Here is an 18289-nt window from a genome sequence, read left to right as displayed (position 1 = left end):
TTCCTGTGGCCCGCGCAGCTTGGAGCCTCTTTCTGGAGCCTCTCTGTTTGTGGGCAAACAGCCATCAGCAGGAAGAAATCCTTTTGAAGTTGCCGTTCTAAGAGTCTGTGTTTGCTTGTGTGGTAATTGTCAAGTCTGATCATCGTAAGATATTTGGCTTTATAGAAATGAGATTATTTCAAACAACTCTATTCAGAAAATAGGTTTAGAAGGAAGAGGTTGGAAAGCAGGCCATTTTTTTTTTCACTCACCGCGATGTATTTTTAAAAGAAAGTGAGTGTACTTGTGCAAAAGTTCATCTTCATAATACAGCCTAGTTTTTTTTTTCATTTTAGAAAACAAAAGTACTGGAGTTGCTGAAAGTTAAATGGAATCATGCAAAATGTGTTTCAGAATATGAGTGGCTTTGGGGCACCTGGCCGGCTCAGTCGGTTAAGCATCTAACTCTTGATCTCAACTCAGGTCTCGATCTTGGGGTCATGAGTTTAAAGCCTGTGTTGGGATCCACGCTGGGAGTGGAACCTACCAAAAAGAAAAGAAGAGAAAAGAAAAAAGGATATGAGTGTTTTTTGAAGTTGCTGTTTTGTCTTATGAAATTCAACCCATCCTGATAATAGATGTTGACCTTGAAAGGGACATTAGGGCGGTTGTCCCTTTATAACCCTGAGTGTGACTGCCTGGTATTTTGTTTCGGAAAGATGAGGTATTTGGGCAGTTTGGTAAGATCAGACTTACCCACTATTTGCGGTGTTTTCGCACCAGCTGGGGTAGAGTGAAGATTTCCAGGTGAGGCCCTAGAGCAGGGTCTGTTCCCTGACAGGTGGCGTTCCCAATAGGTTATTCATGCAGGTGTGTATATGCCTGTGCACATGTGCACAACCAGGTGTGGGGCATGCAAGGTGTGCACACTAACTTGAAATTGGGCTTGGGGGACAACACTCTGGTTCAAAACCAGATGGATTCTAAGTTCTCCTCGGGGACCCCATGTCTTAGTGAATGGCAGACTTGGCTATGCCCACGATCCCTCTCAGAACAGGGGCCAGCTTGGCCTCTGGGGCTGGATTATTACACATCTGGCACCTCCTCTCTCCCATTTCTACCTGCAGGTCCTGGAGGTAAAACAAAATCAGTGTCCAGCCCTTCCACTGCAAGCGTGAAGTGATTTGAATTGGGCGGAAGAAAGAAATGAGGCAGAGCAGGGGTCCATTTGTCATGGGTTAGTTTTGCCAGGTGTTCTTAGAGTTTGGAGCATGATAGGGGACTGAATCAGGAATTTCCAGGTAGAGAGGCACAATGGGGATGAGAAGCCCAATGAGTGACAACCCTGAATGCTAATGGTTGTTCCTTCTTGGGTAAGTGCTGTTTACGGGGTGCATCCTATGTAGCTCAGAACCACACACATCGTCCTCTGAGAAGCCCAGTGAGACAGGCCCAACTAGCCTCAGTTTACTGGGTCACAAAGTGATGCCTTAAAAGGGTTGCAGCTGAGTCTGCTTCTAAGCGGCAGGGGCGTTGAGTTAAGAGAATTGTATTTGTGTAGAAAGAATGGGAATGACTCACTTGGACCCCACTGGCTTCTGACATTTCCTCTTCCTCTTTTCCCTTCTTCTATCACTTCCTTCTTTCTTGCTTGGCTTCTCCCCTTTTTCTTTTCTGAAAGAGAGAACGGAAGGAGACCAGATTGTTGGAGCACCCTCCCGCTGTGTCTCAGGCCACGGGGCAGGCATTCCTCTCTGCTTAGTCATAGGGTTACTTTCTGTAGAGCTACGGACTTAGTGGTTTTGAAAGTTGAGTGAGGGCCAAGGGTTCTGCCTCGAGTGGCACATATTACCTTCACCAGAGGCAGTTTTTATTACCTGAGAACAATCATACAGACAGCGGAGGATGGTGACTGTATGCTGCCCTGACAAGTTCACGTTCAGCCCGGCCTAATCTGTCTGTCATCTGGGTTCATGATTTACCAGGGTCAGGGAATGGATTGAGGGAAGCAGAGGCACAAAGATATTTTTGTGAGTCATCCAGCAGAACCGATTTCCGCAAAGATTATGCTTCTAAATCAGGACTGAACTCCTTCAATTAAGGTCCCTTTTCTTCTTCTATTTGCCTCACATATCAATATTACAGAAATAAACATCCCTGATTGCCGAAGCAGGCTTGTCATTGTGGCCGTGGCTCAATGGAGATGTCGATGCCCGAGGATTCAATTTCACTCTTACCGAGATAACTAATATACTCCAATTTGTTTCTCAGTGAAGGGGCCTGATTATTTATTCCAGGTAAACTGGGCTGCTTCTCTTGCCACAGCATCTAGTAGTCACCGAGACTGAGGCTGGCGTCCTGATGGGCCTCCTTTGTTCCCAGGCTTATCGGAAGACAGGAAATGGATGCAAAGCTTTGGCAGGAGAGTGGACTCTCAACAGCCCTGTCACCACCGTTAACTGCAAATATACCTCTTGCTAGAGTGGGTGCCCTGAAAAATCGGGGCTGCATCTTGCTTGTAATAAGTATCTCCCTTTAAAAATTTCAGACGGAGCTGCATAGGAGAGGCAGCGTGGCTTTAGATGCAAAGATGATTTCAAGGCACCTCTCTCTCTCTCCCACTCTCTCTCTCTGTCTCATATGCATGTGATCCCAGCACAGAGTTCTTCCATGACAGCATTTATGTTTACACAGGTCCCCCTCGATTGCCCACTATCATCCTTCCTGGAAATAAACTCAAAATGACCTAAACAAGGAGAAATTGTTCCAAAACTGTCTGCCACACACAGTTCATCTCCAGCACATTGCTTTCCATTACTGCTGAAGGAAGGGAGCCGATGACATCGGCTTTACATCCGTGGATTTAGTGGTGGGCACCTGCCTGTGCTTCCTGACAGCCTGGCCATCCCCGCTCGCTGTCTGGGCTGCGGCAGTGTTTATTCTCCCCTAATTGGAACCCCACTGATGCCCCATGGGAAGGCCTCCTGTTGGCTAGGTGACACATCCATATAGATGTAGGCCATAGCCACTGTGGGCCACGGTGGTGCTGTCCTCAGGAATATCAACGTCGGGGTCAAAATTAAAGCAACATCGAGGCTAATGGAGTTTCTGGACTGCCTCTTGATATTATTAGGAGCTCCCCCATTTTTCTCAGTGTTTATCTTTGGAGTTAAAGCAATGTCAGCAGAAATTCTCATCGGAGAGGCTTTATCGCAGCGTTTCCTCTCCGGTTTAATTCTTCAGCGCACTGCTTCCAGAAGCAAGGGATGACTGATAAAATTACCGACTAGCACACGTAATGAACAAGCAAACGAGAAACACATGAGGTTAGGGCACTCTGTGGAAATGTTACCCTCTCATTATGTCTTCTTCCTTTTTAAGTGAATGGGTATAAGGAGATCAGCTTTATGCTGATGCCTGGGAAGCTTAATTTTGTTTAAAATTACATTAATTAAAATGAAATGAACGAGTAAATCCCCTTTATCTTAACTTTCAGTGTCGGAACAGGACTCGTCACCTTGGACGTTGGAGGGCCCCTTCATTGTCTCTGTTTGTGGTTACAGCGTTTGCCTATTCCTTGTGCTATTTTTATTTTTGTCATTGGAGTCCATGAAGACTTAATCATCAGCCCTCTCTAATTTTCCGGAAAGAAAAAAGAAAAAGGAAATATGTTGATTTATTGAACTGGCTGCAGAAAGAAGAAGAGGAAGAAGAAGGAGAAGAAGATCAATCTGCCATTGTGGGTTAATAGTAGGGAACAAAACACATTCATAATTAGAAGAGAAAAGGACTTTCCTCGTCCATTCCAATTTATAATAAAAAGCCCCTCGCCAAAGTGTCTTAGAAAATAATGCATTCAGACTGAGTCGAATTACCGCCTAGCAGATTCTATTTATCTGTAGCTTAAAAAGCAGCTGCGTTTTTGTAAAAAGCAATGAATGTGGCAGTCCTACTTAAAGGTGGAAGAAAAAGAACACCCCTTGTTTTGTAATAAGGGGATTTTCAATTTAAAAGAGCGAGCGAGCCCGTTGTGCGGAGAGCGGTTATTACATTCACTGTATTCTATCTCGCCCACCAGGAGGCTAATAACGTGCGGCCGGGAAGGAGGCCGCGCTCCCAGGGTTATCTCGCCGCCTCAGATGCCGGGAAGCCCAAGGAGCCCAGCCGCTTCTGGACGACGTTCAGCAAGGCCGCAGTGATTCCTGCGCGGAGAAGAGCCTGCCTGCTCTTTTCCAAGGTAAACAGCCCATTTCCTCCGTCGGCTGCATGGTTCGGTCCGAGAATATGTTTCTGTGAAGATCTCTATAAAGTTTGCCTCCGAAAACATCGTTTAGGTGCTGGACACCCCCGCCTGGCCGAGCCCGGGCCCCAAGGAGGTGCCAGGCTCACTTCGCATCACGGGAAACGAACTGCCCAGGAGTCCGCGGAAGATGGGCGAGCGGAGCCCGTGCTGCCCGGGTCGGGCTCCACGCCGGGACGTCTGCAGCCCACGGAGGCTTCGCTTAGGATAATCACGTTCTCTCCTACGAGCCCGCGGCCCGGAGCGCCGGGGCTCGCCGAAGGGCGCTCGCAGCAGCGCCGGCAGGTGCACAGGTTCCCGGTTGTTACTTCCCGAGCCTAACCCTACGTTCGCAAATAGGCAGAAGGCGATTCGGGCGGTCGCTCTGTGTGTCTGTGTGTCCCGCTGTGAGTGCACGTCCACTCCCGTGTCTGTGTACGTCTGTGCCCCCGTTCCTGTCTTCAATCCCTCGTGCACGTCCCTCCCCCCGGTCGGTTGGTCCGTCGGTCGGTCGGGGAGGTTTGGCCAGCCAGCGCCTGCTCAGATGTGGTCCCAGGCTCTCATTTGATTTTTGGCCCGGGACAAAAAGAACGTGTCACATCGTGATGAATGGTCAATCTGAATTTTCAATTCATCTGAAAGGAGGAGGGGGAGGAGGATATGAGCCTGCTGATGAGACGAACCTTTTCCCTTTGGGAAGAGCAGGATTCAAATTAAACATCACTTTCAGTGTGAAATGAGTCTGGAGGCTTCTTGTCTCCGCCCCCCCCCCCTTTAACTCCTTGGTGGCCACTCCTTCGGAGAGGACCCTTCGTGGCCAGGTCCATCCCCAGTAGGCCTCAGCTCCTCTTCTTTTGTTTTATTTTCTCTCAAGACTGGGTCCAAGAAACTAAGAAACACACACACACACACACACACACAGTGGATGTCTTACTATTTTAAAAGTGATATGATTTTCCCCAAGATGTGTTATTCCCTTGCGTCCCAAACTAATGTTTCCAACAAGTACAAATAAACCAACAAACCAATAAGTCAATATGTAAATAATGTCCTTCTTTTAAGCATAATTTTGCCAGGAAGGAGGAGGAAGAGGGAGAGCAAGGAATCCTTTACAAAGACCCTTTGAGTGCCCTGTGCTGTAGGCCAGGCTCTGCTAGCCCGGTGACCCCCAGAGGAAGGACAGCAACCAGAAACCTCGAGTCCCAGGATTGTCCTATCGACCTGCAGCAGGTTTGGCTTCAAGTCAAGCCTCTGCGGGGACACCTGGAAACTACCCTTCAGTACATGCTGGTCCAAGGCCTCAGGCCCAAGCTTGTAGAAAGAACCCGCTGACCATGACAGTGCTAGGTGGCTTGCCCACCTGTGCACGGTCCGGATGCCGCAGTCTGGCATCTTCCATCCATGCTCTTCCTGCAGTTTGGTGGCTTGTAGGGAAAGGGAAAGCCTAGAAAAGGCTAAGAGACAGGCTTGTTCGTCCTGTATCTTTTCAAAAGGAAGATGTCGGGGCTTTTTCATCCCTCTTCCTACAGGAAAAGAGGTGTGGCAGGGGAGGGGAGGCAGCTGGAGTGGGCTGTGGCAGGGGAGGGGAGGCAGCTGGGTGGGTGAGGCAGGGGAGGGGAGGCAGCTGGGGGCAGAGGTAGAGGTGGAGTGGGGGAGGGGTGGAAGGTGGAGGCACATGAGCAGCTGTGTTTATTTTAATACATATCATTTAACCCTCACCTAAAAACAAATTGGAGAGGTTTGGGAGTGCATTAATCTGGACCCAATTAGCATGTCTTTCTCCTTCAAAAGTGCAACCTGAGATTAATGAATATAAAGTAGAGTTTCAGATGCAGTGCTTACATCATTTGCATGTTTCATGCATGATAATTGAATTTATGTATGCACTTCCTTTCATTTAACTATTTCCAGTCTCCTCCCTGTGATTCACATACACCAAGATTTCATTACAGTAACCTCCAGGTGGAAATAGCTTGCCTAGACTTTACCCCTCACGAGAAACTCGGGTTCTTGTTTCTTTTATTTGACTTTGAATAATACAATATTAAAAAAAAGAAAAAGAAAAAGAAAAGGGCAGTGCTTATTAGTCTGGGACATTGTTTTAGGAGTTGGTAAATAGGCATTCCAGGCTTAGTTTGGAAAGGCCAGCGAATCCATCGGAACTTAGGGCATTGAGTTATTAGTGGTCACAGGGAACTAGTTTCAGTGTGGTCACTTAAAAGTGCATCAACAACTCCAAGAGCAGTGTCACTTTAATGCAGCATAAAGAATGTTCTGGGGCCCTGGGCCTGAGTTATTTAGATCACTGAGAGCTGTAGTACACCGGATTGTTTCTGGCTTAGATATTGGCTTCTACAGATGGGGGGGGGGGGGGCGGTTGTCAGCCTCCATGGAGGTCTGCAGATGAGCTTTTAGTACTCATGGTCTCTTAGCAAGCTGTAGGGTTTCTCTCTCTCTCTCTCTCTCTCTCTCTCTCTCTCTTTCTCCCTTCTTTTTTGTTATTTAGGTGTAGAAGGCTTAATGCTGACTTAGGCTAAGCAGGTGCTAAGGTCCCCCCTCTGTCCACCTGCTCCAGAATGAAAGGTCTGAAAGCTGGCAGTGGGCATGTAAGAAAGCTTCCCGAGGAAGAAAGTGAAGCAAGAGGCTTGAATGAAATCCCCTGGTTTCGGTTCGTATCAGTGATTTGTCTGTCTTCCGTCTTTCCTCCTGTGTTTCCAAGTCCAATGTCAAAGTGATGAGCTTTTCTCCAGGAATTCTTCCCAGTGTCCTTTGTTTTCGGTGAATTCAATGGTTGAGTGTTGTTGAGTGTCTCTGGTCTTGTTTCCTGGTCCTTGTAGCTAAGAATGTCGTTGAAGGATAACACCTTGTTAATTTGTGATGTCACAATTTAAGTGTGCTTCCTGTCACTTATGTGTAGTTTAAAATGTTCCTTAATGTAGCATGAAATGATTGGTTAGCTTTGAAATGGTTGTGAAGTCATGTGAAGAAAATAAGTTTTGCATCCGACCAAGATAAATTCACTCTAGTGCTTTATGGCTTTTTATTCCTATGTGATAGTAATAAAGTCTCATGTAGGGATGGAAGCCATGAAATACATTGTGAAAAATCATCAACTAAGAAGGGGCCATCAGGATAGAAAACGTTAGCCTGTGCAGCTGTGAATGTGATGGAGCACTGACTTAGCGTCTAGCTCTGCTACATGCTTGGTGTTTGAGTCTCTTTATCCTTGGGTTTATGACAGCTAAGGAATCTAGGTTATGAGAGTTGATTCATCTTCGTGATCATCGATTGACATGCACATTTGGGGTTGCATGTTTCTGTTTATCATACATTTTTCTCCGTCTTCGATGAACCAGTGCACCCTAGGAGAACTGTTGATAGCCTGCCAGCCTGGTAGGTAGTGGTCAGTCCTCCTATGGCTTCTTTCTCCTGTGGGTCTCTATTCTGAAACAAAGAAGAAATAGTCAAATCAGACTTGCCCTCTTGGAAATGTGGTCCAGATTGCTCTACTCCCAAGCTCCAAAAAAGGTATACGTTTCATGGGCTAGATCGACACCGCCTCAGATGCAGCAGTCCGCTAAGGCCTGTCCGGCGTCCAGGTGTAGTGCGGTAGAGAAGCACCTGCTGTCAGAGGAAAGGAGAAGGGCTATGGGGTGGCGTTGGGTTCTCCTCTCTCAGCCCCTTCAACTTTGAGCCCTGGGGCAAGTTATTTAACCTCTGTGAACCTCTTGTAGTATGCCTCGCAGGGCCGCTGTAAGGATTAACTGAAGTCACGCACACAGGACCTAGTAGCACATTATTGAACGTGTTGCAAAAAAGGCCCATGAGATATAAGTTGTTCTGTTTTCCCCCCTTTCTTTCCTCTCCCTTTCCCCTCTCTCCCTATCTCACATCCTCTCTTCCCTTTAGACATTGGTCTAAAAATAGTATCTCTGAGAGAGAAAACAGTTCTTCTAGAATGTCGAGTTGCACCTCCTTTCCATATGTGGCTTAAATGTCTCGGTTGGATTCATAGTTTCCTTTCTTTCTTTCTTTCTTTCTTTCTTTCTTTCTTTCTTTCTTTCTTTTTTTTTAAATGAACCGTTTTAATGTTCATGACTGACTTATTTCACTGTTCTTTTTTTTCTGTATATATATTTTTCCTCGAACTGTTTTAATTCTGACTGTTGACCTATACCCCTTTTTACTGGTGTTCTGTATTTTTTTCAATGAGAATTCTAATAAAGATTATTTTTGTAATCTTTTGCCTCTCTGTTTCCTCCACACAATGGGATTTTAGCTTGTGCTCTGAAAATGTCTGGGCTGCCCCAGTAAGATAAATGCTGCCTTTTCTGCAGAAACTGCCCACTGGCAAGGCTGAGCCATAGCCTCCCTACATTTGCATATCAATGCACTTGGGGAAATTTGTCAGTTCAGTTGTAACTTTGGTGCTGGTTTAACTTCTAAACACAGAGGAGTTATCATTTGACTTTATCACTAAGGTCTATAGAATACTTGTGAATGAAGAAAAGCACCACACAAGTACACAAATGCTGAAACTTTAAAAAAAAATTACACAATGGTATAAGTGTACTGCTGTAAAAAATAGAAGATAGTGAAAGTCAGTGACCCCATATCTGTATCCAGGGTTATTTTATTATAATTAAATTTATTTATCTACTTATTTATTAAGATTTGTTTAGAGAGAGAGATTGTGTGTGTGTTGGCGGGAGGGGCAGAGGGAGAGAATCTCAAGCAGGCTCCCTGCTGACCTTGCAGCCCTACATGGGGCTCAGGCTCATGACCCATGAGATCATGACCTGAGCTGAAACCAAGAGTTGGCTGCTTGACTGACTGAGCCACCCAGGTGCCCCTATTTATTTATTTATTTATTTTTAGAAAAGGAGGAGTGGCAGTGGGAGAGGAAGAGAGAGGATTTTAAGCAGGCTCCATGCCCAGCGCAGACCCCTCCATGGAGCTTGATCTCATGACCCCAAGATCATGATCTGAGCCAAAATCAGGAGTCTCATGCTTAACTGACTGAACCACCCACGCGCCCCGAATTTATTCTTTAAACCTCATACTTACCTCTACCTATCCAGAACCCTGTCATGTCCCTGATGCTTAGAGACATTAGGTAACTCTTCAGATGTTTGTGAATAAATGAATGAGAAAGAAATGAAGGAGGAAGATGGAAGAAAATACAGAGGTAGAAAGCCATATCACCTTAAGAAGTTTATTGTACAGTTAGGGAAATAGAGAATAGCTGACACACATACACAGTTAAAGGTGAACTGCAAGAAGGAGAGCTTAATTCTGTAGGGGGGTCAACATTACTAGTCATTCAAGATGGCATGTAGTGAACGGTGTATCCAGAATTACGATAGGGATCCAGAGCAGGAAAAGTTCCCTAGAATCAGGGTAAGATCCATGTGAGGGTTGAAAACAGCCAGATTTTCATGGGCAAGAGTCAAGGATTTAAATATCAATTCATCAAGGAATTTATGAGAAGCTCAAATGAGTGGTTCTTGGAAAATTTTTCTGGCCTATAAAGTATTCTACCCTGGAGAACATATTTACTTCTAAATATCTTCACAAGGACTGTTAAAAGCAGATCGTAGATTTTAATGGACACACTTGCTTAGATGAATTAATCACTGCTGAGTCTCAGTGGGCTGCAATTAGTATCACCCATGGGGGCACGATGAGTCCAAGTTACCAGCATGCCCGTGATTTCCAGGATGGACGTGTATTCGCTCAGTTTCTCCCCTCCTTTATTCTTGTATTGAAACTCTAGTACTTGCTGGAATTATGAGGCCTCTTGTGCATTAGTGGCTGCCTTTGAGAAGGGCTCAGCATCCCCCAACAGCTCTGGATAGTGAGCCTGCCACTGGCCTCTTCAGGGTTATTGGTTGGCAGTAAATCTCTTCGTATGCCAGGGTAAAGTGCATATAGGTATGTTGGCCAGTGGAACAGAATGCTGTAGTAAAAAGGGATCTCACTCCTCAAGTGAATGATTCCATCTCCGTCTTGCCAGTGGTCATGGCGCAAGTGGAAGATGCGAGCTTTCACCACCAACATCACCTTACTCTACAGAGGATAGCATGCACGGAATCTGGGATTGGGCAGGTTGAGAAAAGTCAGATTGTCTTACACATTCAAATCCCAAAATGCTACAATTATTGGAATTGTGAGTCTCCCAGAGAAGATGAAATAAATAGTTCAGAATCCTTCTCTCATTTTTCGGATGGTCCCAGGTACTCTGAAGCCATGGTTCAAATAGCAGAGCCTGATCTTTTTGTCACAATTTGGGTCTCACCAAGGAGATGATGTGTCCTCTGAAGTGTCTTTGCCCGAGTGGGAATGGTTTCAGTCTGGCCCACACACTCACTTGCCTACCGTTAGCACCACAGTCACTCCCATGGGTGTGTAAGGCATGACTTGGGGGGAGATCCAACCAACAGCTCTGGATCACAGTGGGGTCTACATGGACCAGAGCCCTGAATCTCAGTGAGCACCACATAACATGACCCTCTTGGTCATGAGCTTCAGATAGTCATGACCATCTCCAAACCCATTCTTGGAATCAGATTTCCCAAGGGTAGCTACGCCAGAAAGAGCTGCCCCAGACCCTGTTATTCTAGATTAGACTCTCTTTGGATCTGAAACATTGATAGTCCAAGGGTGGAGTGGAATGGGATTTAAGAAAATCTCTTATGATTTTACCGAATGGCTCTTCTCCTCACAACCTTTTCATAAAGCAGACACCAAGACATATGATGATCTGGGGATGCAGGCCACTGATGCCAGGCCCCTCTTACCTTTCTTTCCACCTTCGGTCCTTATCAAGAATATAACATAAATTGGTTGTTTTAAGATAATAATATCAGCCATGTTTCATTCTTTCATTCCATCGGGGTTTTTTTCCCCTCTTTTATGTGTTTAATTAGGCACTAAGAATAAATGCTTTCTAGCCAAGAGATTTATAAATATTCTGGGAGTATGTTTTAGTAGAGAATATGTAAGCAACATACTGGTCACCTAAAATTAGTTTACAAAAGAAAGGCTCAAAATATATTGATGACTTAATTCCTTGCTTAATTAAGTTCAAAGTCTTGGCTATCACCCACAAGGCCCATATGGCCTATACTCACCCCCACTTTCTAGTCTCATCTGTCCATCATTCATCCAGTCCAGCCCCAATGACTTTGAGGTATTTCATGAATGTACCGAGTTGCTTCTATTTCACAGTCCCTTTACCCTTATTCATCTTTCTCCACAGATGACACTTTTCATCATCTGATGTACTACATATTTACCTGCTTTTAAAATATTGATTGATTATTTTTTCACACTAGAAAATAAGCTCCAGGAGGCCAGGACCACTTTACCCTCAGAGCCTAGAATTGTACATAGCAGGCACTCAAATATTTGTTGAGTGAAGTAACACTTAATCTGGCACTTCCTGGCATCTCTGTGTTAAGATAGTGGCATCATATATCACAACAAGAAAGAATCACTAATATTTCTCACTATTTGAATTAACCATGCTTTAAGCATTATATTCTTGTAAGACATATGGCTTTGTTTTTCCAGTTTTCCCCTGTTAGAGTACTGTGACGTGCATTTTCACCTATCACTTTTATGCCAATTCTTACTTAGGATAAATTTCTTAATTGTGGAATGACTGTAGTTTATGGGCATTTTTATAGTCCCTCGTATATATTCCCAAATTGCTTTCCAGGCATGATGTACCAGTCCACATTCCTATTAGAAAGGAGATGTCAGAAACTTACAGCTTGAGACTTCTTAAAATTGGTATTAATGCTGTTTCACCAAGTTAACTATATCCTCTTGCTCTTTTGGTGTCTTTTGCCTATTCTTTCCCGGAGTATCAAACTGTGCTATTTCCTTTTTCAACTTTAATTTCTATGATCAGATGAATTATTTTAGAAATGGAAGTCAAAAGTCATATTCTTTAATTCCCCTATTCTACATATGAGGAAATGAAGTTCCAAGATCATTCTGCTGGTTGCAAGCAAGGCTAGCAAGTCTAGGACTGAGGGACTCAGCACTGCACTCACGTCAACACCTGAAAGTATTTCAAAACCATGAGTCAGCTAGTAGGAATCAGAGTACACCATGCTCTTACCTATGAGAGCCTACCTGTTCCTTATTAAAATGAATGTCAGAATGTCCACAAGAGAATCTCTTGATGTTGAGAGATTAGCTATATTTGTAGTGCGTAGGATGTAACTCTTAAGTTGAACTACCTGTTCCACTTGCTGTGTTAACTTGTCCTGGAATCTTTTATTTGTCTTAGTCTCTCTTGCACAATCTGGCTCCTTCTCATTTATCTTCTTTCTGAATTTCATAAAGTTACAATCCAACCAAGAAACTAGTAGCATTCATTCTACTTCTTTAAATACAAGTAAAAATAATTAGATTGCTGGTCTTTTTAACAAAGAAAAAGATTGTGTGCTTCTCTGAAGCTAGCACAAAATTGTCATTTGGAGATTTTGTGGGAATGACTATTCAAATCAGCATATACATTTGTAAAAACCTATACACCTTTGAAGACATCTGTCTTCATGGATAAACACACATGGTCTCCCATTTCTCAGTAGAGAAATGTACACTAATGAAAAACTTTGGAATCCTATATTGCCTTTCCTTTGAAATCCTCAAAACTGGCCCCACATATTTTTTCTCCCATGTATATGCTTTCATAAGATTTCAGATAAGGTGTTCACGCCTCATTCATAAGTTGAATTGTTACGAGAATGCCATAGCTAAAGATCAGACAGTGGTTAACATCCATGGTAAACAAGAACAATGAACAAAGCTCTATTTCCCGACAGATCTTGAGGGGTGAATCAGTTGATAGCTTAAATAGGACACTGCGACCTGATAAAAAGCATTAGTATACAAATATATGTATTACCCTGGGTACCTACACTAAATTCAGGAAGTCTGAAATTCCAAATGGCTTATGGAGAATACACTGTTACTTACCGATAGGCTTTAATGGCTCTAAAGAAAATGTAAGAGCCCAGGTGAAGTAAATAACTCAATTGACGGGAGATCTCCCAAGGGAACTAGCATGACTGAGTTGAACAGTTGTTCACCATAGTTGTATGGGGCAGATGTGTACATATGGGTGAATCCCTTTGTTTCAGGGGAACAGATTTGTTAAAGGGCAGGAAGTAGTGAGGCTCACCTGAAAGAAACCAGGCTGGGCAAACAATATACATGATTTTGCAACTTTTTTTACTTTGAATATGTATTTTCTAGTTGTGACCCCTTCTTACGAGATTGTAGAAAATAATTTCAGTAAATATTTTTTCTCAGTTTTATCAAATCCAAATCTTTAAAGCCAGGTGTACCCTCAACATCTGTTAGCGGGTCTACCCTCTCAAGTCTAGAAATAGCCTTCTCTTAAGACACTGATGGCCTCTTCCCTCCTCACTTCATTTCTATACTCTGTCCTTCTCCGAGGTGCCTAGGAACTAAGAAAACAGTAATCCACCAACAACCTGTCTTCCAACCATGTCTTCAATGTACATCATCTTGATTAATCCTCTCAACAATCTCACCAGGAAGAGTTTATCCTCATTTCTATTTTTCATGTTTGGAAACTGAGAGACCGAAAATTGTGATTCACCAGGCTGCTTCTCACAGGATTCTCGTTATCCCCCCAGTGTCAGTCCTCAGACCTGGGGCATGACTCCTACTAGGTGTGCTAGTTATTAACATACTGTCTCTTAGCTCCAAACCCACCTTCTGTGTTTTGTATATAGTGATACAACATGATTCTCTTACTCTTACTTCTTAGAGGTTTGAGATCGGAATGAGTGTCCAATACCACCACCACACCACCTCTACACACACACACACACACACACACACTCACCCATTTCCTTATTTCCTCTAATGGCTAACTTGCCCAGGAAAGAGAGGCCTTGGGACCCCCAATCACAGCTCCCATAGCTGATTTTTTTCTGTCTGCTGTTGGCCAACATTTTCCCGTAATTCTAGCTTAAAGATCAGAATGATGGTAGAAAAAGCAGGGATGGCCCTATAGGGGCAGAATGTCCTCTGAGTACCTGAGTGGTAATCTTCCTGCCTCCCACAAGGGAAACAAAGCATCAAGGATCACTAGGCCCCCTTGGGGACATTTTCTAGACCTTCCCCACTTTCTTGTGCAAATAGTGCGATTGTGGGAGGGTCTATATCCTAATTCTACTAGAGCAGGTGACAGCAAGAAGAAAGAAGTAGGTATTTCAAAGTGACCCAGCCATCCTTTTGCAACCTCTGCAAGCTTTTGATAATAGAATACAGAGCATGCTGTCCAATAACAGTTGGAGAACATGAGAGTAGAATTACAGTCAGAGTTCCCATCGCTGCCCCTGGCTAGATGCGTGACCATGAGACATTCATTTCCTCTCTTGATGCTGAAATTCCTCATCTGAAATCTGGGTATAATTTCCATCCTTCTCATTTCAAGTTGTTTTGAAGCTCAGCTCCAGCTATGCATGAGCAGAAATGCCTTGGTGAACTACGTACTTTGGAAACGTAGCATCTCGAGGGTTGTTAAGTTGGAAATTAACACAAAATGGCAAAAACATAATTTCACTTGAAACTTAATGTGGAGATTTTAAGTTCATTCACTGGTTCACGTGCCAAGCCCTGTGCCAGGGGCTGGGGATAGTGCCAAGAACAAGACAGGCACAGTTCTCGGTGGAGCCTAATGGCAGGGGGGATGACCCAGACTGAACAAGTGATCAGTAGGATAAGTGCTATGAGAACGCCTGCCCAGGGTTGGATGGATACATGGATGTGTCCTTGGGGGAATCAGAGAAGGCCTCCTAGAGAAGCGATATTTAATCCTGGTTTCAGAGGTGAGAGGCCACAACTTCCTAAATAGCATAAAACTAGAGTATACAAATACTGATACTCTCCCATTATGGTGATTTCCACATCTTAACTAAAGATTCAAGTCATTCCTTTTACTCTCACAAAGACACACACATAAAATTAAAAGGAATTCTTAGGCTAAAGATAACTTTACAAAAAAAATTTCCCATTCTGACCCTCTTTGGCCAGCTGTACAGGGTTCAGTGTCTCCCTGAACCACAATTGGGAGGTGCACCTCCATTTCTCCTGATACATACAACTGGGAACCATCTCTCCACTTCTCTGAGGGGATAAAAGTACATTTTCCTATCACCACATAAACATATCAGGGGCTTCCCTCTGAGGGTTAAAACCAAATCAACTTAAATTTAAATCAATTTAAAAACAAATGAACTTGATGAAAGGGGAACCCTCTTACACTGTTGGTGGGAATGCAAGCTGGTGCAGCCACTCTGGAAAATAGTATGGAGGCTCCTCAAGAAGTTAAAAATAGGGCTACCCTATGACCCAGCAATGTACTACTAGATATCTACCCCAAAGATACAAATATAGGGCCACTTGCACCCCAATGTTCATAGCAGCAATATCCACAATAGCCAAACTGGAAAGAGCCCGTATGTCCACTGATGGATGAATGGATAAAGAAGTTGTGGTATATATACATTGGAATATTCCTCAGCCATCAGAAAGGACGGATACTTACCATTTACATTGATGTGGTTGGAACTGGAGGGTATTATGCTCAGCAAATTAAGTCAGTTAGAGAAAGATAATTATCATATGGTTCCACTCCTCTGTGGAATATAAGAAACAGCACAGAGGATCATAGAGGAAGGGAGGGAAACCTGAATGGGAGTCATCAGAGAGGGAGACAAACCATGAGAGACTCTTAACTCTAGGAAGCAAACTGAGGGTCTCTGGAGGGGAGGGGATAAGAGCATGGGGTAATTGGGTGATGGGCATTAAGGAGGGCACATGATGTGATGAGCACTGGGTCTTTTATGCAACCGATGAATTATGAACTCTACTTCTGAAACTAATGGTGCACTATATGTTGGCTAATTGAATTTAAATTAAAAAAATTTAAATAAATAAAATAGTGCCTGAAACATAGGAAAGATACAAGTGGAGGCCAATGTTACTATGACCACAATCGCCATTTTCTTTGCCTCCCCTCCTGCTTGCTTCCAGTTTACTTCAGTTTGCTTAAGCCTCATGACTCATAGCCATAAACAGCTCTTAAGTTCACCAGTAGCTTCTATGTAGCTGGATCTGAAGAACTATTTCATTTCTCATTTTACTGACCTCTCCATGGCCAGCTACCCTGTTGATCAGTACCTTTTAAAAATCAGTACCTTTTTAAAACCTCTCTTCTGTTGACCTTATGAGACAACATTTTCCCATTTTTCTTCATATGTCTCTGGCTATGGTTCATTTCCTTTGCTGGCTTTTCCATCTCTGCCCACACACTTAATATAAAGTTATTCCGGATTAAGGCCTGGCTCTTTTTCTCCTCTCCCCTTAAGTAAGTCTTTTTAAGCCCATGGCTTCAATAACTTCTTCCCAGATGACATATATTCATATATGTCACTACCTCCTAGACACCTCCACTAGGATGTTACAAAGGTATGTCACTTGCAATATGTTCAAAACATATCCGTTATCTCCTGCCCTGAACCTGGGACTCCTCTAATTTCCTATGTCAGCAAATAATATCCATTGCATAAAGTAGAAATCCAGGAATAATCCTTGATTCAGTTTTCATTCCGTTTTTAAACGATTTCAAGTTGTATGTCACATGTATCTGTTGAATATGTCCACTTGCCTTTGTCCCCACAGCCACGACTCAAGGTCAATGTCCTCTCTGTTCTGTAGTCTCTTTGGCCTCCAGCCTCAGTGCAGCCAGACATGGTTCTTCAAATTCAAGTCTCACATGTCAACTTGCTCTCTTGCTTAAAATCCTTTAAGGGTTTTCCACTTGCTGTTATAATAAATAACAGTCATTACCATGCCTTCCAAGGTACTGTGGGGTCTGGACCCTGTCTACCTCTCCCACCTCGTATCTCCAGTTGACCTGTGTACTCTGTTCACTGTTTACATCAGTCCCTCAGTCTTTCAAACATGATAGTTCTTTTGCACCTCTTTACACTGATGGCTGTCTCCGTCTGGAAGCTTCTCCAAGCTTGCCACTCCACCTTCTTGTTTCCAGGGAAGGACTCCTATTCAACCTCCAGATTCTTCTCCTACCCTATGCCACCTTCCCAACTTCCCAGTCTAGATCAGTTTCATCTGTTATACATTCCCACCAGTGTTTCTTTTTCTCAAGAGATTTGACTCAGTTTGTAATTATTTACTAGGTAATTAATGCTCTTATTTCCAAAGATAATTTATGCTCCATAATAGAAAGGCCTGTTTTTGGCCTCGCCCCTGTTTTTCCCCAGCACTTACATAGGAGGGCCTATTATATGGACGGAACTAACACTTGTTGAATACTTGAATGAATGTTTTCCCGCCCTAGCTTAAATTATCAGAATATTTCATGCTTCTTTTCAAAACTCCCAAATCTTCTCCAGATTGTGATCTTACCACATTCCAAGAAAGACTTGAAGATTATAATTGAATTTTTGGCTAAAACATAGCAACAATTCCTTTTTTAATAGATGTGGCTTTCCTATAAACGTGAGATTCATTTAAGCAGAAGTTGAAAGAATTTGTGTAAACATCCTCAAATCAAGTATACAAGATTCAAATAGGATCGCAGCTGCAATTAATTTGAAACCTAAATTGCATTTTTACATCAACAAAGTTACAGAAAAAAGAGTCATTAAGTAATTGCTATTGTGACATAGATTCATGCTATAGTTGAAATACTTTGCACAGTTGTAATCTCAAACTACCTTGAGGTTTGCCACATTCTTTAATTTTCTGATTGATTAAATGGATTATTTGACATTTTGGCAGATCGTAGAAATTGCTGAATAACAAAGACTCCTTTCATTCCTCATTATTTGCTCTCTCTGAGCTTAATGCAAATTCTTTAGAAACAATGGTGTGATATTTCCTTTTCTATAATTTTATTTCAGTGTTGTAGTTTTACTGATAACAGTAGCAATTCCTACACAAAAATTTCACATC

General features: G+C 43.3%; 1 protein-coding gene across 1 annotated transcript; it reads left to right on the top strand.

Moving 5' to 3' along the window:
• Window positions 1-698: 698 nt before the first annotated feature.
• LOC121481003 lies at window positions 699-5265 on the top strand. The gene is made up of 3 exons (XM_041737977.1): window positions 699-703; window positions 3595-3718; window positions 4058-5265. Exons 1-3 carry the CDS (start codon window positions 699-701, stop codon window positions 4598-4600), a joined length of 672 nt encoding a protein of 223 aa, XP_041593911.1. The 3' UTR covers window positions 4601-5265.
• Window positions 5266-18289: the final 13024 nt, after the last annotated feature.

This window comes from Vulpes lagopus, chromosome 23 (assembly GCF_018345385.1).
Source record: "Vulpes lagopus strain Blue_001 chromosome 23, ASM1834538v1, whole genome shotgun sequence".
Taxonomy (NCBI): Eukaryota; Metazoa; Chordata; class Mammalia; order Carnivora; family Canidae; genus Vulpes; species Vulpes lagopus.
This window is presented reverse-complemented; position numbering and strand designations above follow the sequence as displayed.